At 32.5% G+C, this 23,128-nt stretch overlaps 2 protein-coding genes and 1 long non-coding RNA gene across 3 annotated transcripts; 1 reads left to right on the plus strand and 2 right to left on the minus strand.

The window, feature by feature from the left end:
- Positions 1 to 424: 424 nt before the first annotated feature.
- Positions 425 to 3,443, minus strand: LOC132050647 (transcription repressor MYB6-like). The gene is made up of 3 exons (XM_059442002.1): positions 3,209 to 3,443; positions 2,498 to 2,627; positions 425 to 1,328 (listed from the first exon to the last, which is right to left on the minus strand). Exons 1-3 carry the CDS (start codon positions 3,339 to 3,341, stop codon positions 641 to 643), a joined length of 951 nt encoding a protein of 316 aa, XP_059297985.1. The 5' UTR covers positions 3,342 to 3,443; the 3' UTR covers positions 425 to 640.
- A 4,701-nt stretch (positions 3,444 to 8,144) lies between these two features.
- LOC132050648 (uncharacterized) lies at positions 8,145 to 9,890 on the minus strand. The gene is made up of 3 exons (XR_009413489.1): positions 9,710 to 9,890; positions 8,880 to 9,131; positions 8,145 to 8,200 (listed from the first exon to the last, which is right to left on the minus strand). It is a non-coding gene; the product is annotated as an uncharacterized LOC132050648 (long non-coding RNA).
- A 4,709-nt stretch (positions 9,891 to 14,599) lies between these two features.
- LOC132050649 (dnaJ protein ERDJ3B-like) lies at positions 14,600 to 22,759 on the plus strand. The gene is made up of 10 exons (XM_059442003.1): positions 14,600 to 14,883; positions 16,652 to 16,800; positions 17,589 to 17,718; positions 19,089 to 19,203; positions 19,895 to 20,011; positions 20,176 to 20,262; positions 21,387 to 21,446; positions 21,542 to 21,619; positions 22,110 to 22,181; positions 22,265 to 22,759. Exons 1-10 carry the CDS (start codon positions 14,810 to 14,812, stop codon positions 22,421 to 22,423), a joined length of 1,041 nt encoding a protein of 346 aa, XP_059297986.1. The 5' UTR covers positions 14,600 to 14,809; the 3' UTR covers positions 22,424 to 22,759.
- Positions 22,760 to 23,128: the final 369 nt, after the last annotated feature.

The raw sequence follows: 23,128 nt of genomic DNA on the forward strand, positions 1-23,128 counted from the left end.
GTAATTTACAACCATAGTAAAATGACATGTAATATTCTCTTGTTATTTTAATTTAACAACTAAGCTTAAATTTCTTATATAATTAGCTTTGCGTAAACAACGCTATTGCCTAGCAAGGACCAGATTCATGAATTAAATTTTGCGGAGTGTGGAATGTTTGGGATCTTTACAGCACGTACACACTCACACGTTATTTGCAATAAGGGATCATAAAGTAGGAGGAGACCCATAAATTCTAACGTTAAAATTAGAGAGCCAAAAAACACTATATATTGCTTTCTATATCTGCCTAAGTCTTGTTGGACGTTGCATAAGCCATAAAGTCACCTGTTATTTATGTTGGTAAAGTAATAGGTATTCAGTAAAATAGTCTCGGTGTGTAAACTAACTCGGACACAATCATTATTAAAAAAAAAAAATACACGCACAAATTATTATTTTTCAAAATCATGCCGCACACAACCATTACTGGAAAAAAGGTACACAACATTTTTTTACTAATTTTTATCCATGTATACACGATTCTAGTCCTAAAAATAACTGCACTTTGACCCACTCTGCATGCCTAGTCTAATTCCTAAAACATATACTCCACATTACAACAAAATTGTGTAATTCCTTATAATATATAGTTCTTGAATTAAGACAAAAGCCAAGCTACCAAATCACTCTGCATGAGATCAATATTTTCTACCATTGGTGCTTCATCCATGGAACAAAAATTTGATATATTGTTATTCTCTTGCTCTGCTTCTCCAGTATTTGCCCACATTTCATTATTCCATTCAGCCAAATATTCCCAATCCCAACAATCTAGCGTACCATAACTATCCACATTTAATATTTCGTTATTATTGTTATTGTTATTGTTATTATTATTCTTGACTATTTCAAGATTTTCTCCTTCGTCGTTCCATAAACAACTAGAAATGAAATCTTGGTCCAGCTTTGCATCCTTGTCGTCCATTAGCACAATATCGTCATGCCACATCATCTGATTATCATTATGATCTAGCTCCAAGGCATTATTATCGGCACTTGCTATAGTATTTATGGTTTCTTTCTCTATATTTGGCGTTGAGAACATAATAGGAACTGTAGTTTCACTTGTGGAATTTGAATTGCTGACGTTTGTTGTTTTTCTTTTGCGCATTTGTTTGATAATTTGTTGATATTTTCCTTTTTTGGCTAATTCTACAACTGCTCGTGGTAGCTTTTCGTCACTTGGAATCCTTAAGCTTTCTACTTTTCTGCTCAAACGAGAATTCCAATAGTTTTTTATCTCATTGTCTGTTCTACCTGGTAGATGTTCTGCTATTAGTGACCACCTGCAAAGAAAATTAAACAATTTTACTACAATATAACCAAAAAGTATAAACTTCGGGTATTGATAAAGTAAAAGATGTTTATACAGTTAAATTGTTATTTAGAGGTAACTATAGTTAAATTTTTATGATAAGTATTAAGAGTAATATGGTAAAATTTGATAACTAATTATAGTTAAATTTTTATGATAAATATTAAGAGTAATTTGGTAAATATGATAATTACTATTATAAGTTAAACTACACTTTACTAGTGCAAAAAGTTATTTACACTATTAATATATAGTATAACTTAAATTCAAAAAATATCAAAGAATGTGTCTGACTTCTACATACTCACAGTTTAAAAGATCTTTTGTGCTCTTAGATCATTTAAAAACATAATCACAACGAACTGCTCATAATAAGTGGAACTATAAATTATACCGATAATGTAAAAGTTATTTACATAATTAGTATATGTAGACGATCCGTTTTGGTATGAAGAAAAATCTATTGTCCTGGAAAATAAGTGATTTTTTACTTACCGGAAAATGTCACTTATGAGACTTGTTTTTCCTATTTCCACCAACAAAGTCATTTTTTTTATTTTTAAAAAATATTTTTCAACAATTTTAACCAATTAAATATGAAAAATATTTAGAACTTCTTTTGAGTATTATTTTTCTCCATACCAAACACACTGAGAGAGTTGAATTCATGATGATATTCAGTGGTGCTCAATCTCAACTAACTAAACATGTTTGTCCTTTTTTCTACTATAGAGCTTTCTTTTTCGGTATTATTATTATTCAGCACCGCCATATATGTATATGCAGTTATGTACCTACCCTAAGTCCGTGCCAAGTCTTTTTCTCATTCATAGTCACTGCTACCTTTATTCTAAAAATTAAACCGCCACATATACGGTTAAAATTGTAGTGGAGTAATAAATTAAGCGTGTTATTAAGGGACAAAAATTATTCATCAGCTAGCTCCAAATGGAAGAGAACAAATTGACCCATAATATACATTCTTGTCTAAACATAATAATGGAAGGAAGAAAAACTACCATCATGAGATGAAAACAAACAAAAAAAGAGAAAAAATACAAGTACTATACTTTATTTTCTCAAATAAATTGTAATTTTTAGTGTAAGAATTTTACGATATTAATTAATGAACAGACAAACCTGTTACCCAAAGTTGCGCGCAACTTGATGATTATAGCCTCTTCTTGAGAAGTTATGTTGCCTCTCTTTAAATCAGTCTTCAAGTAATTAATCCATCTCAGTCTGCAACTCTTTCCACATCTTAGTAACCCTTCAAAGAACCCAAAAACAAATTAAAAAAAATTAACTATTTATTTTCACTTGTTAACGAACGGGCGAAGATATAATTTAATAAATAAAAGTGTTATTTCAGTTTCTAACGGTCTTTACTTTTAGACGAGATAATCATTCATTTTATCATGATATCACAACAGGCATGCAGAAGTCCTGAATGCGAGAGTCGTGCGCACACCTCATGAATTATCAAAAATAATTTTCACGGGCTTAGCTCGACACAAAGATGTGAAACCAATTAAGCTACCTTAAAAATACTCTTAGCATAGTATGATATTGCCTGCATTAGTCTAAACCTACAGGGTTTTCCTTTCTCACACTATTGAGAGTTCTCCTACACCTTATATATATGTAGCTTCTTTTTCTGTTTACCTAGCAATGCTGAGACTTTGTTTGCAAAATCAATAAAAGAATCCAGCAAGAGCGGGGAATGCATTATTGAAGATATAATTAAATAAATAAAAATGTATTCTCTCACTTAGCTCGCTAACACTTTTTAAAACATTTAGATGAGATAGTTATACATTGACAATATGTATTCTATAATATATATGTTACCAGCATTTTTGGGTAATGACCTCCAAGAGCCTTCACCATTGGCTTGAATATAGTTAGTGAGAATTTCATCTTCTTCTGCAGTCCATCTGCCTCTCTTGAGACCAACCTTCTCACAACAAGGTGTTCTTCCCATTTTCTATTTTCTAGAGTGTATATGAAATATGAACTACAGTTTTGGGATATTTCCAAATGACAAGTGGAGAAAGTGCAAATGAACCCCAAAATGAATGCCAATAAATAGATATACCAAACCCCACCACCTACCTCAACCTCTTGCCATTTTTATGGTGTTGCTAATTTGGACGTATGTTAATGCAACCTCCATTTATCTTGGATATACTTGTACGTGTTGAACGTTAGATAAGCCGACTATAGGTTATTTTTATTAATTTTTTGTTAGCGACGTCAAAAGTATATAACACCATTTTAAGGTTTAAGATATTAGAAGAGTAGTAACACATTAGTATTTAATTATAATATGTATTGTCTACCAACCCTTCATGTGAACTCTTTCTCTTGGACTACTCGTCCATATAAAATGAGACTACTAACTTAAAAATTAGGCAGATTAGGTTTTGGAGTGGTTTGTTTCACTTAATTACTAGATATGCTGGATTTTTTTTTATTTTTTATTTTATGACAAGGGAACCCGCAACCGCTATTCTTTGGGAAGACGCGGGAAAACCCACTCTTCGTGTACAATAGCACCAAACCACACAAATTTGAGATAACTCGCACTAGGCAAGCCATGTGCGATGAGCTCGACTAAGCAAATCTCTCTTTCGTAGGGAGTTTGAACTTACCCGAGACCTTCATTATGAAAGCGCCATCTTTCAGCCAACTAACTAACCCACCCTTGCAGGTAGATATACTTAGGACATGTTTATGCAGTAATTAATAATGAAGAAATTTTCATATAGTGATTAATAACGACAGAGTTGTTATACTTGAATTGCTTATCTTAAAAGGATAATTTTTTATCTTTAAATAATTTAATCATTACATTGCTAATATGCATCTTTTTATTTCATATTATATCTCCCATAAAATAATTATGCGGGGAACCAATCACTATGTTATCATTCAGAATTTTATGATGAGATTAATTGCTTTAATAGCATAATACAATACTTTAATAATTTCATAGTACAAAAAATAAAAAATAATTTTGCAGTGTTAGTGGATATATATTTTTGACTTATTTTAGCCTTTTACTTATTGGTATCTTTTATAGGTAGTTACATGACATAATATAACTTTGTCGTGAACGAAACGTGGCAAAGGTTGACTTAAAAGATTTTGCATGCATGTCACTCGTATAGTCATGATATGAAAAAGGTAAACTTCGTATTTTTATGGCTAGCATTTTGTATATATGGTGATTGATGATGCCACGTATCTTTGCCCTAAGACTAGTCGTGGCTCGACCAACGTCGAGTGCTCCATTTACGGGGCTCCATCTCCCACGTTGTATGTTCCTAGGACAACCATTCCTAAAACGTTATGTCATTCATTCAAAAGAACAAATCATTAATTTCATCACACATAACTCTCTCTCCTTTTTAATATCCGACATTTACTGATCAAATTAGTGTAGAATCACATTATATAAGATAGGGTGCAACTTAATTATTATTATTGGGCTGATCCGAATCCAGTACTTTCAGTACAATGTAAAAACTTACTAATTTACTAATAATGCAATAAATAGATATGAGCCTATAACTTCTAAAATATAACGAGTGCAATGTTAAAAATCTTAAAGGTTAAATCCATAAAGTTTAAATTTTGAATGCGCCTCTAGTATAAGACCCGTTAAGAGGAAAATGTTCTTTCTACATCTGAATAACGTCCGAACCATAGACCTTAGCACTGGTTAAAAGTGAATGAATTTTATTTATCCAGTAGTTAGTGACGGAGTTAATTAAGCGAGCTAAAAGGGTTCAATTAAAGGCCCATCGTCGAAAATTGTACTCCCTCCATTTTAATTTGTGTGTCTTAATTGACTTGACACAAAGGCTAAACAAATAAAAAGATTTTTGAATCTTGTGATCTTAAACTAAAGATGTGTCTAACGTATCAAAATGCCATTTGAATCTTGCAGTCTTAAATATGCATGTAGGATGTTGGGTGAAAAGAGTTACTACATTAAATATAGAAAGTGATATTCTTTTTTTAACAAACTAAAAGAAAAATAATTAAGACAAACAAATTAGAAAAATAATTAAGACAAAAAAATTGAAACAAATGGAAGTACTGCATATAAATAGGGAATAAACAAATATTTTTATTATATATGAACTGTTGAATAGCCTTAAAATAAGTAAATAATCTAGTGTAGTATTAAATAAGGTTAAAAAATTACCTTACATCATAATTAAGTTAATTGGATCACATCCTCTCTCTAAATCCTTTCTAAGAGATTTCTTCTTTTTAACTATACGATATCCGAAATTCACTAACACGACTAATCTAGAATTGTGATTTCATTGACCTCCCGCTAAGGGAAAGCTCTCATTCTACTCATTAGTTTCTGTTTTTAATGTTCAAACATAGATGTTTTTAGTTAAGATAAAAAATATTTCACCCGTCCCCAAGTAGTGGTGGAGTTAATTAATGAGGTTCAATAGAATCTTTTACCGAAAATTATATTGTACTATCAATAGAATAAAAAATACTTTTGTTTATAACAGTCTGTTGGATCTCCTTGAAATGAGAAAATACTCTAGTATAACAATCGAGTGGGTTCAAAAAATTTCCTAAATCACAAGTTCAATCATATGTTTAACACTTTAATCTTTCTTGAATCGCTTTATATGAATTTTTGAATTAATAAATGAATAGGAATATTCGATATTCAATAAGTTACCACAATTGTACTACTGCTTGATGTCTTTCTCAGAGCGATTAATGTTTACAACTAACTTATATGACCACATCTTGAATTTTATAGAATCCACTTTTGGTTTGCTCTTGTAATGTGGTCCTGTATTCCTATTTTTTGTTTGTATTCGCTACTTGCTAGATACTATAAAATACACAACTTTTATTTCCTTTTGTGTGTACTATTGCTACTTGCTATATAAAATAAAATTACAAAATTATTATATAATGGAAAATACTAATTCATGCCACTGAACTATCAATAATTTCTTTCTCCAGCTAATCATCATGTTTCTTATGAAAAGCAAAAATAGCAAGTATTCCATTTGAAGCCTCTGCTTTAATTTCGAAACCCAAATACTACTATTCATGATGTTGCTGTCATGCTCACTTTACTAACTAATGTGCAAGCGTAATATGCGTCAAAAAGTTAGGGTTAATTTAACCTATGGTCCCTATATAAATGTACTCTGTGTAAACATTAAAGTTACAAAATTATTATTTGTAATAATAAAAGTCACCAAACTAACTATTTATAACTAAAGTTTTGTAACAATAAAATCATTAAATTATGTTTTAATTGTCCAAAATTATATAAATCACCGCAACCTGTTATTAGTATGTCCATCTAAGTCGATATTTCTTGCATAACTCTAGTTCTTGCACCTATATTTCAATGGAAGATTCTCTTCCACAGTTGGACAGGAAGAGATAGCAGTCAAGTACTTCAAACTTCAAAGACTCACCAAAAGAAAGAATCTCTTTTCTTTTTTATCTGGAGAGTAATGATGCTGTTTGGCGAATTATAATTAAGGATTTGCATAGTACCATCTCCAGTCGGTCATCATAAATTCAGTACGTGGATGCTAAAGTGCCACTTAGATGAATACTAGATACATAGCACGGGCCCAACACTACAACTCACATATTTGAGCTTAGTGACAAAATAAGTTGAAGCATGATATCTCAGAGATAAGGCAGTAGATATGAAGCAGTAGATACGGATGGCAATAGAAACAGATGCAATAGATACATTTAATCCATTGATAGCTAATTATATTAGTTCCTGTATAAGGATGGGAAACATCCTTGACCGCTGCGTGTTTGCTTAAGTCAACAGATCTGGGTATAGAACTAAATTACTAAAAAAAGATTACAACTGATTTTAATTTGGAGATTCTTCTCCATGTTTTTTGTCACTTTCTCACGGAATCATACGTGCACATTACTGCTCATACAGCTCCCAACCAGCAAACAATTAGCCTTCCTTTATTGAGAATAGAAGTGTGGATGAATCGACATCAAATATAGGATTGACATTGTACACGATCTGCCTTCCCTTGACTTCCCGGACCAACCAACCCGGACCAGCCTTCGCAAGTCTCTTCATTTTAGGTGCAGAGCATGCAGTAAATTGAGCAACGAATCTTAGAAAATTTACACATTTTCAACGTATTCGTATATTAAGAACAAAGATCCTTCAGCACAATATCCTATCAAACGTACCGAAAATATTTCAACATATGAAATATTAACTCTTATTCTCCATAAATCTCAAGTACAGCAGAACTAAATCACCATTCTTGACTTTCATAAGGAAAAGTATCACGTTAGCTAGCTAAATGGCTCAGACCACTGAACGGATTGACATATTGAGTAATGCAAAATCTGGAAAGGAAGTTTATCATTGAAAAATGGAATGTTCACCAAAAATTTTAAAATTGCACTACAAATAAGTTAAAAGATTGCCGATGTCTGTAAGTTTAACCATCCATAATGGATATTTCTTACCATAGACTCAGAGCAGGTGCTAAAAGAGGTTGTAATCAAGGAAAAACAGCTAGCAATTAGCCATCGACTGAAAATTCTTGCTTTACCCATGGAAATTCACATTTTTTATGAAGACCACCAAGAAGATAAAAACAGTAAGCTCATACTGACACGTGACAACATGAAATAGAGTAAAATTGAATATGATATCGTTCTGAGAAAACCTCATGAAGTACCCTTCCACAGCGGAAATACCAAACTTTTAAACAAAACAGTAATAATATTTTATTTTTTTTTACCTGAAGGCCGAAACATCTTATGTAGATAGTAAAGCACGCCCTACAAAAACCATGTGAAAATAAAGCGCAAAAGTCGGGAATTTCTTAAGTTAATAAAACTATTAACCCAAGGAAAAAGTTGAAATTATAATTTCTACAAATAAGTGGTTGCAAAAATTCAATGAAGGCTGGAGAAACTATTGATTTCCAGTAAGTTCAAAATTGAACAAATAAATTATGTTGCATTAACTTGTGTGATTACAGGCTTAGCATTACAAATTCATACCTGATAAATACATATTCATCTTCACAGTTTTCCTACATAGCTATATTAGTAGTCAATAATTTTATTTAGAAATTTATGAAATGTAAGTGATTTCTAGTGCGAGTTGCCTTTTAATAGTAGAACTATAGTTTCATATGCATGCCAAAACAATTCTAACACAATAGGTAGCCTAATTAGGCTCTTCATCACATCAAATTCTTAGAAATTTACAACATGTATATTTTTTTGATGACTGTGGTGTCCGTGCGCGTACCTCGACTAATTCCACGGGATACCTGCCACCTCCTACTACCATCAAGTACCTGGTAACTCTGTCCTAAGGCTAGAATAGATGGGAAGAAATTACCTAGTGTTTTTATCTCTGCTAGAAATTGAACCCGAGACCTCATAAGCATCTATATTACGCTAAGAGCAAGATACAATGAGAAATCGAAAAGAACTAATGAGGCTTTACACATCCATCTAAAATAACTTCTTCTTCGTATTTTCTCCTCCATCTCCATTTCCTTTGGCTTGCACTTTCTTGTTTTTCCTTTGCTTCTTGTAGTAGAATACATCACCCGTACATGTCGGACATATACATACTAATACTCAATTCTGTTTGTTATTAGGTCGCCTTGTCTTGTAGGTTGATGTTTGCATATACTGCTCAATCAGTGACATCTGGACCACCTTCTTTTCCTTGACAAAAGAGTTGATGGTGCTGCTGCAACATAGAAAATGAACTATATCAAATGGATAGTGCACGATGACGCATCCCAAGTGCAGATGCGGAGGAAAACTGGAAGTAGCATAGTAAAACTTGCTAAGTACGATATAACTTATGAGATCTTTCTCTATCAGCATAAATCAATATCAAAAGGGTATTGTATTCTAAAAACAACATATCTACCCTCTACTCTGCCAATCAAAGATGTCGAGAAGAGTAACCTGCGCCTAATATATAGTAATAATATAAATGTGGATTGTCAATACTAACTACGACTCCTATACAAAAGATAACTTATCCATTAAAATTAATCAAAGAACCATGGACTTTCTTCTACTTGCTTTTTCATTTTTTCTTAAACACTGTCTATCCAATAAGGAAAGCAGTGCTAACAAACTACAAAGCAAACAAAAAAAAAATGTAATTTTTCCAAATTTCCAAACCAAAACACATAAAAGTCAAAAGGCAATTTTGACTTAATAAATAAGACAATCAATATCTCAGGGAAAAAAGCAAATAAACCCAGAAACTCTAAGGAAACCCCCCCAGAAATTTACGATTAGAACAAATATTACCTCCAATATCGATAGCTAAATGTGAAATTTAATCACCAGATTGATCCACCAGCTCGGAAGTGTAAAAAAACTGTAATTTTCAACGATTGAATAAATAGCATTCTCATTCATCAAAAAGGGTTGCTACTTTCATCACAACTTCTCACGTGTTTTTTAATTGCTTGGTAAATTTGAAAGCCCTGCCATTGAAGTGAAAAATCGTAAGACAACTGATTGAATTCTAGAATAGAGAACAATATGTATAGCATAGGCGTAGTTACAAGTTTACCCCTAGGTAACCTTTAATATTACAGCTTTGCCCCTGTTCGTCCTTATTCGTACACCAACTCCCGTTTCTAATATAGTAGAGAAGAGAAGTAGAGATACACTGAGAACATGTGATGAATTATCATAAAAGTAATCAAAGTAATAAAAATACTAATAATCAAAGTCATTAATGGAAATAATACAATTGAATTTTCTTACATTTAGTTGTACATATAAGGACCTATTTGGACTTGATTTCAAATCATAATTTAAAATCAAATTGATTTGAAGTTGAAATTTAGTTTGAATATGCAATTTGAATTTCTTAAGTTGTATTATTCTCATAAACATGGAAATTTCGTAGTTTGTAAATAAACATTAAAACTTCTCCAACTCTTATACAATCTTATCAAATGAATAAACCATAATTTATAAACAATTAAGGTGTCGGAGTATGCTAAGGTGTCGCATTGATAAATCACATTTTTTTTTGTCAAGAGCCCTACATCGGTGGTTTAATGGATGAGTGATCTCATGCTATGGAGAATCCTCCCCCTCATGAGTTAACTTTTGCTGTTAAATTAGGCCCAAAATATATTTCTTTACATGGTATCAGAGTTCTTATATCCCTATGTTAAAAAAGGAAAACGGCTAAGTATCCCTTTACTATTAGAAATGATTAAAATATACACTTCGTTATACTTTTGATTCAAATATACCCCTCCCGTTATACTGTCGGTCAAATATACCCCCTCCCTCGTTATATTTTGATATTGATTTACCCTTATTTTTAACGGAATGACACGTGGCAGCTCAGAAATAAAAAGACGCGCCTACTAACCACCATATTTGATCCTCTATTTTTGTACCCACCCGTGTCTATCCCTGAAAAATGGACTGCATTTTTCTCAATTAGGGGTGAAGAAGAAGACCCCCAAGTGATTTTTCTCTAAAAAACAATTCTGCCTGTACACAGATGGGACAATTTGCTTTTTGGATTGGGCAAAAGATGGAAACATGAAAAGGAACTCAGTGATGCTAGCCAAGAAGCTCTTGGTGTTCATCAAGCGAATTGAGAAGGATGAGTGGGCAATGAAATTGAGTCAGGTACTGGGTAAAAAATTGAGGCGGGTCTTTTTATTCTGAGCTAACACGTGTCATTCCGTTTAAAATAAGGGTAAATCAGTACTAAAATATAAGAAGAGGATATATTTGAACTAAAAGTATAAGAAGGGGATATATTCGAACCGAAAGTATAACGAGCGTTATATTTAAACCATTTCTAATAGTTAAGGAAAAATCAATGCCAAGTATAAGGGAGGGTATATTTAGATCGAAAATATAACGGGAGGAGTATATTGGACCGAACGAATAACGAGGGGTATATTTCAGGGGGAATTTAATTAGGTGTAAAAAAGTCACGTGAAACTCGATATATTATATGTATAATTCTAAAAATATATCTAGTATTACCTTTTGGAACCTATGATACAAAAGTCTTAGTGCTGCACTTGGTTGAAATTAAATTACCTAGAGGTCTAAGGATCAATCCCACTTAATGCATTTTTTCCTCCTTTTCTAATAGTGCACCCATCTTTTAAAAATCCTAGATTCGTCACTGGTATAGTCATACCATTTCTAGTAGCATAGGGGGTATATTTGGCCCTTTTCCGTATTCAAAATTGCCCCACACTACAGATGTAGCCACGGGCATTGCCGGGGGGGGGGGGGGGTGTGTGAAGAGTCTCACATGATGGTTTAAGGGATAAGCGGTCTCATTATATGATCTTTGACAATCCTCCCATCTTGAACTAGCTTTTGAGATTGAGTTAAGCCCAAGATCCATTTCTTTACATTTTCATTTTTTTTTAATTATAAATAAATGTTTGCTATTATATGTTATCACAAAATTTCAAGCATATATAATTTGACAAAGATTCAATGGTTCAATAAATCAATAATAGTAGTAACTAACTATTCTCTAATATAATACTCCCATATGATACAAACAATCTCTCATCGAGCACGAGTTTTTTTTGTAAAATTTAAAATGATGAGTCTCTTTTTGCTAAATATAAACGTACAGATCAAGTTTTACCAAAATAAAAAGAAATTGAAATCACAACTTGGAATTTAAAATTCTATTTTTTGGAGAATTTGGAATTTCAAATCATAATTTAAACTTAAAATTTGAGTTTTGTTCACATTTCATAAAATAACGTACCTACTAATAATGCGAAACAAGGATGTTCACTATGCTAGGCTTAGAATTCATAAATGCAACTCCGATAAGACCAGGAAGCATCCGTCCTTACGGATTTATGGAGTAGCCCAAATAGCAATTCGCAGAACCTTATTGAATGGTTGCCTCACCAAGCCCAAACATAGTACAAATGAGACTAAAGTGCACATTACCTAATTTGGGAGAACTATTTAAGTTATATAGGATATTTACAATGCATATATTACCATTCTACCATGAACTTCAACTATATGTGGTGAATTCAGTATTTCTTGCATGGAGTTAGGGGTGTACAAAGGAAACCGACAAATTACACTAGATCAATAACCCGAGTTAAATCGAGGAAAAAATCTGATTAGTGTTTGGTATTGAAAAATTAACCCGACTATAAGTGGTTTGGTTTGATTTTAACTAAAAAAATCAAACAGAACCAAACCAACCCGACATTACGTGTATACAACTTTTAAAAATATTTTATACATAAAAATATTTATCTGTAATATAATTTATAGAGATATTTCTTAAAGTTTTTCATAGTTTTTTACTTTTAACATAATATTGCAAGCTTGATTTAGAATTTTGAATGGTCCAATAAATTTTATAGCCAATAAATGTTAGTAACTCAAAAAAACTCAAATCAAAATAAATCAATACTAACGCTAACAAAAGATATTCAATTTTGAATGACAATAAGGTTGGATATTTATTTCTTTACTTTGCAGTGGTGTAGATAGTGAAAATACATAACTTAATTTTATTTCTTACTCTGTCATATAATTAATACTTATTAGTCTTACTTATTTTACCATGACTTAATATTTTTTTATTATGACCATTTTCATTATGCTTATTAATTAGCAATATTTATTTTATGTTATTTCATATCTTTTTTTTTTTTGTTGAATATTTAACTACGATGTCGTCACTCATCTCACATTTTGCGTTGTTTTCTTAAGAAACACTTCAATTATATAGTTGTATCTTACTAGGACTAAAGAAATACTTGAAGTAAAAAATATATGTTTTGAATGAAGAATTTTCCGTAAAAACCCGAGAAAATAAAAAAATCCGAGGTTAAAAATCCCGGCTTTTGTTGGTTTAGTTTGGTTTATAGGTTTAAAAACCCGACACAATTGATTTGGTTTGATATTTGAAAAATTCGAACCAACTCGATCCATGTACACCCCTACCTGGAGATTGGAGTTATGCACATATGACTAAAGTTCAGCCATATGAAACTTCAAATATCCCGCACAATTTTGTTAAAAATTAAGTACAACTTAAATAGCAATGTCCAAATAAGATACTATTAAAACTTCTACTAGAATTGAATATTGAAGAAATAAAATATAGTTTCACTCAAATCTTCTTGACGAATAAATTAATGGATAGTTTGGTGAAAAGTACTTAAATCAAAAATTAAAAACAATACTCCGACCAAAATTAGACAAGAAACTACGTGGCAGTTTTCTACTGACTCAAACATGTAGGAATCGTTTCTTATTGGTTACTTAGCATTTCAGATTTCGAAAGTAAAGCTGTTTATTTTGATCGTGAATTCAGACATGAATATTTAAGCATTTTGAAAGAAAATTTATATATTTGAAAGAGATAATGGTAAAAAACACACCTCAAGTATCACTTTTTGTTGAGTTTCATACCTAAACTACCAGGTGTGAGACTTTCATACCTAAACTATCACTAATTAGTTTACAAAACACACCTCAACTATCAGTTGTTCACTTTTATTACCTAAACTGTCACCAACTAGTTTACAAAAGTTGTTCACGTTTAATAAGGCGTGTTTTGTAAATTATTTTGATCGTGAATTCACACTTAATATTTAAAAACTAAAAAAAAGATGATATTTAATTCTATTTGAAAACTACATGAAAAAAAATATAGGTCACAATAATTAACAATTCAAATATTTAATATACGAAAAAAATAGGTTTATAGAAAATAAAAATTAAATCTCAAATTCGAAAGATGCCACATAAATTAGGACGAGAAATTAGTAATTTTTACCATGTTAGTTAATCTCTTCATTCCATAATAAATGACTTTTTAGATTTATACACAACCCTTAAAAAAGTGCTCACTTCTAGAAAAGTAAGAGTATTTTTATTAACTTATCCTTAATTAAATATCTAAAAAAAGAAAAGCTTAATAATTTTTTATTATATAAACAAGGGTCACTTTGAAAGAATAAGATCAATTTCTTCTTAAAATTCTAAAAGCATCATTTATTTTGAAATAAAATAAAAAGCCTTTCGGTCAAAAAAATTAGACATGAGACTACGTGGCTGTTTCCTATTGGGTCAAATACGTTGTAATCGTCTCTTATTGGTTACTTAGCATTAAAACCACGCAGCTTAAAGTCAGTCATCAATTTTCAGTTCAGCAAAATTCACAGAGACGACAGTTAATCTCGTTAAATCTCTCATAACCAAAAATTCCAAATTCTAAATTCCAAATTATTATTCTTATATACAAAAGAACATTCTAGAATTGTTCGTTGAATAGAACAATAGATCTGTTATACGAACCCTAGAATTTCAAAAGGGAATCAAATCGATTCCCATTTTTTTTTTTTTTTTTTTTTTGTGAATATGGCAAATGGAAGATCGAAATTGCTCTTTTTATTGTGCATTTTATCGTGTTCCTTTATAATTGCCATTGCATCGTAAGTTTTTTTTTTATTTTTTTTTGTTTTTTTATTTATCTGTTCTATTTGTTTGTTTATGTTTATGTTTTGGTGTCCCGAAATGAAAATATTTACGCCACGTAGCTCATACTTAGAGTTTGTTACCCGATTTAGCTCATATTTGTGTATAAACACTTTTTTATACACTGTTATAATGTTTATACAAGGTTGATATATTGTGTATGATGCTTTCCCCCTAGGTGTAATGTTGTATAATATTGTATATTGGGTTAAATGGCGTAATATTTTATGTTGGGCTGGATATTTTTGAAAATTTCCCATTTTAATTTCTCTGTGTATTTGTTGTTTATGTTTTGGTTTTCCGAAATTGGAAAATTACGCTCTATGTCAAGTTTTGAAAATATTTACGCTACGTAGCCCATACTTTGAGTTTGTTAACCTAGATTTTCATATTAGTGTATAAACACCTTTTTTTATACACTATTATTTTTTTGATGTATTATGTTTTTTTCCTCCAGGTGCAATATTGCAAATGGAAGATCGAATATTTTATGTTTATTGTATATTTTTGAAAATTTCCCATTTTAATTTCTCTGTGTATTTGTTGTTTATGTTTTGGTGTTCCGAAATTGGAAAATTATGTATGTCTATTTTTGAAATTATTTATTCCACGGAGCCCATACTTTGAGTTTATTACCCGATTTAGCTCATATTTGTGTAGAAACACCTTTTATACACTATTATACGCTTTATACAAGGTTGATACATTAATCTATAATGCTTTCCACCTGGGTGTAATTTTGTATAATATTGTATGTTGGGAAAAGTGGCGTGATATTTTATGTTGGGCTGTATATTTTTGAAAATTTCCCATTTTAATTTCTCTGTGTATTTGATGTTTATGTTTTGGTGTTCAGAAATGGAAAAATTACTCTCTATGTCAATTTTTGAAAATATTTACGCTACGTAGCCCATACTTTGAGTTTGTTACCCGATTTAGCTCATATTAGTGTATAAACAGCTTTTTATACACTGTCAAGGTTGATATATTATGTATAATGCTTTCCCTCCAGGTATAATATTGTATATTGGGCTACGTGGCATAATATTTTATGTTGGTCTGTATATTTTTGAAAATTTCCCATTTTACTTTCTCTGTGTATTTGTTGTTTATGTTTTGGTGTTCCGAAATGGGAAAATTATGCTCTATGTCAATTTTTGAAAATATTTACGCTACGTAGCCCATACTTTGAGTTTGTTACCCGATTCAGCTCATATTAGTGTATAAACACCTTTTATACACTATTATACAGTTTATACAAGGTTGATATATTATGTATAATGCTTTCCCTCTAGGTGTAATATTGTATATTGGGCTACGTGGCGTAATATTTTATGTTGGGCTGTATATTTTTGAAAATTTCCCATTTTAATTTCTCTGTGCATTTGTTGTTTATGTCTCGGTGTTCCGAAATGGGAAAATTACTCTCTATGTCAATTTTTGAAAATATTTATAGCCCATACTTTGAGTTTGCTACCCGATTTAGCTCGTATTAGTGTATAAACACCTTTTTATACACTGTTATACAGTTTATACAAGGTTGATATATTGTGTATAATGCTTTCCCCAGGTATAATATTGTAAGCTACGTGGCGTAATTATTTATGTTGGGCTGTATATTTTTGAAAATTTCCCATTTTAATTTCTCTGTGTATCATTTGTTTTTGTTTGGTGTATGAAATGTGCTTTTCAGCATTCTTATGGAGTGTGCTCAATGCTTCACAGGAAGAGTTACTATGACATTTTGCAAATTCCGAAAGGTGCTTCGGACGAACAGATCAAACGTGCTTATAGGAAGCTTGCGTTGAAGTATCATCCTGATAAAAACCAGGGAAATGAGGATGCCAATAAGAAATTTGCAGAAATTAGTAATGGTATTTCTCTTTTTAGTAAGCTGTTATTTAGAAAAATTATTGATTAGTTCAATGCCACTTGTGGGAATACACTGGGTATGTTGTTGTTGTTGTTATCGAGTAGTTCAATGATATTGGCTCATATAGTTAATCTCAACTAGTTCGGGGTTGATGCATAGTTGTTGGTGCAAGTTTTTGTGATTTTGAACCTTTATTCTGATGTTCTTAAAATCATGTAAATTAAATAGGTCCCTTGTATCGCGAAGTGGATTTACAGGATTCATATAGGGATTAATGAGCTCATATAGCCGAACTTAACTAGTTTGGGATGGACGTGTAGTTGTTGTTGTTCCGCAAGTTTTTGTTAGAATCATTTAAATCAAATGGGTCCGTTGTTGTTGCGCAAGTTTTTGTTAGAATCATTTAAATCAGATGGGTCCATATATAGTGAATTGGATGTAGATGATTGATATAGGGATTGATGGACTCATAGAGCGACCTCACCTAGTTTTGGATTGATGTGTAGTTGTTATTGTTGCAATTTTTTTGTGATATCGAACGCTTTATTGGATGAAAATTTTAAAATCATTTAAATCAAATGGGTCCGTAGATAGTGAAATGGATGTCCAGGATTCATATAGGGATTGATGGGCTCATATAGCTTTCCTCAACTAGTTTGGGATTGATTCATAGTTCTTGTTGTTACTTATGTGGCTTGGCTAGTTTTACATAGTATAGCGACTTGTTGTCTTGGGTGGTTTTGAAAGATAAATTTTCTGTAGTACTCATCTCCTTGGGGGTATTTTCAGCTTATGAAGTGTTGTCGGATGGTGAAAAGAGGAATATATACGACCGTTATGGAGAAGAAGGTCTTAAACAACACGCTGCTAGTGGCGGAGGCAGAGGTGGAGGAATGAATATGCAAGACATATTTAGCCAGTAAGTTTCCAGGTCTTCCTCAACTTCATTTGGTGCTTATGTCTTTTTTCCTACCTTCTGATCATTGAATGTGAGCATTTTAGTGCAATATACCTAGTGCTCATTAACTCTGGGTATAGAGGATTCATATAGACTCCAACTATTTTGGGCTTGAGGTGAAGTTGATTGATATTGGTTAAGCAACTTGTCTACTTTTACAACTTATGAGCAATAAGCTATAATCTCTCAGTATTTTGCATGAAGCTACAAGATATATGTAGACATGAGGTGAAACTTTTACCTCATTCTTCAGCTTTAATTGACTAACATTTAGCTGATTGTGGTAAAGCTATCTCAAAAGGATATTGTCCATTGAATTACTCACTCATTATAAGTGTAACCTTAAGTTTATGTATGTGGAACGTGTATTCAGTTTTTCTTCTTTTAAATAGTATATTTTCGGTTTTACTTTATAGTTTATTCATCCACACAATGAAAGGTTGGGGGTTTCCATATCTGGTACCTTATTCCATACCCTGAGACTGAAGGCATCTATATGAGCTTATTCCCCAACATTCAGCCATCCCACAAAACCTCTGTATGAGTTACCCCAGTCACTTGTAAGTTCATGTGAAAACTGTATCGAAAGCCAATACAATTTTATTCTGATGGATATTAAAGAATGAAGTCTGAATTAATTTACGGTCAAGCTATATTATCTAGATATGGATAGCAATCTTGGAGTTGTTAATGTGGAACATCCTCTTCTTCCACCCCCCCCCCCCCCCCTTCTTTTGGTGCGGGTGGATTTGGTGAAGAAGGAGCCCTAGATATATTTAGCATATCCAACAAGTAAGAAATGCAAAGGGAGTCTGGTATAAGCAAGCAGATGAATGTTATGGGGTGTAATAAGATCTGATTTGGGAAGAGTTTGAGGTAAAATGGCTTGTAGTAGTAGATGTGGTGGTTTAGGCACTGCCAAGGCTTACTTGCTGAACAGTATAATTCTCGATCTTAAAATGAGTTGCGTAACGATAGAGTGGCTTAAAGAAGTCACCACGAACTGTAAAAGACAGTAAACCAGATCTGAAATGTATTAAGATAGTGAAGGGAGAAGAATTTGCTGGGATTTCACATTAGCATTCCTTTGGAATAATTCTCACAGTCCGAGCTAGTTCAAGCTTATAAGGGATAGGGAGCATTATCACTTTATGGATTTTACTAAAAATATTAAGTGTGCATTGATATTTGCTAGGAATTTTGCTTTACAATCTGATAATTTCCTTTCATGATTTCATTTTGAGAACTAAAAGTAAACTGAATTAGAGTTTGCTCATTATCATTGACATGGAATTGCAATCTTTCTTGCTAACAAAGCAATAATTTGCAAGGTTTTTCGGCGGGGGCTCAATGGAAGAAGAAGAAGAGAAAATTGTCAAAGGAGATGATGTGATTGTTGATTTGGATGCAGCATTGGAAGATTTATACATGGGGGGTTCCTTAAAGGTAATACCATTATTTGTTTTGTATATTAATACTGAAGCCTTCTCATCAAGTTAGCATACATGCATTTTTTTGCTGCGACCGTTATCACTAATCTATAACGTACTTGAATTAGTAAAATATACCATTTATGGTTTCCTGTTATAAGAATTCATTATAAGCCTCAGGCACATGTTTTTGGAGGTCTCCAGCATATCCCTAATGCTGAGGAATACAACATTACCAATTTAAAAAAAAAAAAAAAAGCCTTAGGCACATACCCACACAACTTATTATAAAAAGAATCTGAACTTTTTCATCCCTCCTAATTGTTTCTACTATCTAGTAACAATTAATAATCAACTCGAAATTGAAAAAGCCAGTTATTTCTACCATATCTAATCGAGATACGTCTTGCATACAAGTTGTTACTTAGTCCCCAGAAGGTGTGAAAATACAAGCCCTTTTGGGGACAACCTTTATATATTTAGAATTGTGATTTGGCAGAAACTGTTAGAATTCTGGTGTTAGAGAGCATATTTTTTGGGGCATCACGAAATGGGCCCTGCTAGCTACATCTGTTGATTAATCTACTAAATTCTAACTTAAGGGAGCTTTTCAACGACCAAATTATATATGTCTTTTTGGCCAGCTATCTTTTCTGGTGATATTGGCCCTTAGCATTTTGCTTCCTATGTTTTGATGATTAAAACAGGTTTGGAGAGAGAAAAACATTTTAAAGCCAGCCCCTGGTAAGAGGCGTTGCAACTGCCGCAATGAGGTGTATCACCGCCAAATCGGTCCAGGAATGTTCCAGCAGATGACAGAGCAGGTGTGGTTTATTGATGTTTGATGCAACAGATATACAGCATTGTCCTTTTATTCAATCAACTGACCTTGTTCGGAGAAAATTAGACTCAGTCTTGTGTGGTATTTCATGTTCTTTTGAAAATATAGCATCTGAATTTTCTTGAACTCTGTACTTGTGCTCTGTAGGTCTGTGACCAATGCCCCAATGTGAAATTCGGAAGGGAGGGCTATCACATTACTGTAGATATTGAGAAAGGAATGCAAGATGGACAAGTAAGCTTTTATCTAAGTTCTTCACTTACATTTAATTTGGTTTGGTGATGCTTTATTTGTTACCAAAGGTTTCATTCTGATGCACTTTTTAACTTAAGCTTGTGTGACACAATTTGGCACAGTTTCAGGACCTTCATTAGTGTATACAGAGCAATTTGCTTTCAGTGTTCTTCTGGCCATCTTGACTTTTATGTTACTCTCTAAGCACTTAAGCCTTGTAGTTCTGCAACTACAGTCAAACCTATCTATAACAGCGTCTTTTGTTCAGATGTATTCTGGCTGCATTAGCGAAATGCTGTTTATAGAGAACATATATTATAACATGACATGAAAGACCAGTTCCACTGAAAACATCGCTGTTATAGCTAAATGTTGTTATAGGGGGTGGTTGTTATAGAGAGGTTTGACTAGAAAATATTAGCCAATGCTAGATTTTTATTTGAGATGCTCCTTGCAGTCGTCTTAATGTACTGATGTTGATACATTTGGAACTTCATTTATGCAACTTCTATAGACTAATGAATTTGATGTTGATCTGAAGTGCAGCTCAAGGTCATCCTAAAATGGCAGTACATCATAGACCTTTTTTTACAACGGCTTCATAAATATAGCAGAAATTTAGTAAACATCAAGTAAAAGTTGGTCATTTATCCATTTCTTTCTTGTGTGCATAACTGTGTGCCACAAAACGTAAAAAGGACTTGTTCCTTTTATTGTTTTCTTCTTGGACCTACTCTGATCTGTTTGTTTAAGAAAATCTATTTTCATTGTTTCAGCTATGTTTTTGCTTAATTGACCTGTATATACTCTTTTAGTGTAAATCTCTGACTTATTTAGCTACCAAAGGCCTTTCCAGCTGTTAGGGTTCACGGTTTTGCTGTCATAAACGCTTGTTGGTGTAAGTGTTCTTTCATTGTAAAGAGGTTTCAGAATTTTAGATGTTATTGTGTCTTAATTTTCAGAAGTCTTGAGGGGTGTAGGGTAGCTCTAATTTTTGTAAATGTTTTTTTTTGTTGTCATGTCATACTACAAGAAGACAAAACATCACTAAACTACTCTTGACCGTTGATTGTCTTCCTCCTTTTAATGAGTCTTTTGAAATGGTAAGAAATTTCTTTTGACAGGAAGTAGTATTTTATGAAGATGGTGAGCCTAAGATAGATGGTGAACCTGGAGACCTGAAGGTTTGACTTTTATTCCATACTACACAAAATGGACTTCATTATTATGTATGATTTGCTTGTGACTTATATTCTGTCTTTATTATATCTTGGGACAGTTCCGCATTCGCACAGCTCCTCATGACCACTTCAAGAGGGAAGGAAATGACCTACACACTACTGTTACTATTACTCTGGTAGTAACTTCTATTCATTTACCAGAATGCCTGACTGTCATCAATATAAATACCATGTTAGCTTCTGAATGGTTTCTTTGAGTTTCAATGGGTTAAGACAACCGTATATTGACCAAATTATATTTGGGTTGGAACAACCCTCATAGAGTTGGTCCTTATTTTCAGAGAATTGGGCTGATGTTGAGACTATATTGAGACTTTTCTAGCTCCTGAAGAGATTGGAGCATTTATCGTGATCGATCTTGTGAGGAAAAGAGCATTAGTAAATTGCTTGAATGATGAGTGCTCGACTAATTTTAATGTGTTGTAGCCTTATCTTCAATTTCTTGGCAATCTTTCAATCTCCATTGAAGATAGAAACTAAGTTAATTGTGTCGTAGTGGAACAAAATCTGGCAATGCCACTTATCACTAACATCACTTATTTAATTGATTATGATATTTGATTCACCTTTTACTTGATCTTGACACTTCCTTTTTCTTCCATGCAGGTGCAAGCACTGGTTGGTTTCGACAAGACCATTAAGCATCTCGATGAGCATTTGGTTGATATTAGCACAAAGGTAAGTTTTACTAAGCAGTTCTAACCGGCTACGATTTCATATAGATGTACCTTAATAATTTTGATAATGCTTGTATACCTCAGGGTATCACTAAGCCAAAGGAAGTGAGAAAGTTCAAAGGAGAAGGGATGCCGCTGCATTTCAGTAACAAGAAGGGCAATTTACATGTTAAATTTGAGGTTCTTTTCCCCACTTCATTAACAGAGGACCAGAAGAAACGGATCAAGGAAATTCTTGTTTAGGATATATTACAGTCTGCGAGCTCGTTTTTGCGCTGCAACGAACTTAGAAGAATCGCGGGTTGACCTTATGTCCCCTTACACCGTTTGTTTTTTCACAAATGTTGCATTAACGTGTCGGAACTTACTGTAATCTTCCAGGCATCCTCACCCTCAAATTTTCGGAACCTTTTATCCCCCAGTATTTTTTCCCCAAGTCATTTGAGATGTAGTTTTACAGGCCAGCTAACAAGGATATGATTGACAATATTGGCAGTGAATCTGCTGCATTGAGTACTTGATATTGTATTGGACCATTACTGTAGAGTAAATTAAAGTATGTACACATTTTTAGCACAACTTTCTTCAATTAATTTACATTTACTATGTAGTTGGTAGTATGTTAGCTGCTGTATGATTTCGAACTCTTCTCCTCAGTGTGCTATGGACGAAATTGCACAAAAGGCAGTGGTTTAAGAATACGAGAAAATTCTAATGAGCTCCAGATATTTAATAAATACAGGCATTTGAAGGTCCAATGTGTAAATTGTTGTGGATTAAATTATGATTTTTATTTTGAAATAACAACACATCCGTTAGACCATTGGCATAAGGAGAAGCAACTCAAAGCAGTATAAAAAGTCATGCCAAAAGATATGAATTTTCTGAATGACGGCTTATTATTTGATATTGAGTAGTTCAAATAAAATTGAACTGTTGATCGATTCG

Source organism: Lycium ferocissimum, chromosome 3 (assembly GCF_029784015.1).
Source record: "Lycium ferocissimum isolate CSIRO_LF1 chromosome 3, AGI_CSIRO_Lferr_CH_V1, whole genome shotgun sequence".
Lineage (NCBI taxonomy): Eukaryota > Viridiplantae > Streptophyta > Magnoliopsida > Solanales > Solanaceae > Lycium > Lycium ferocissimum.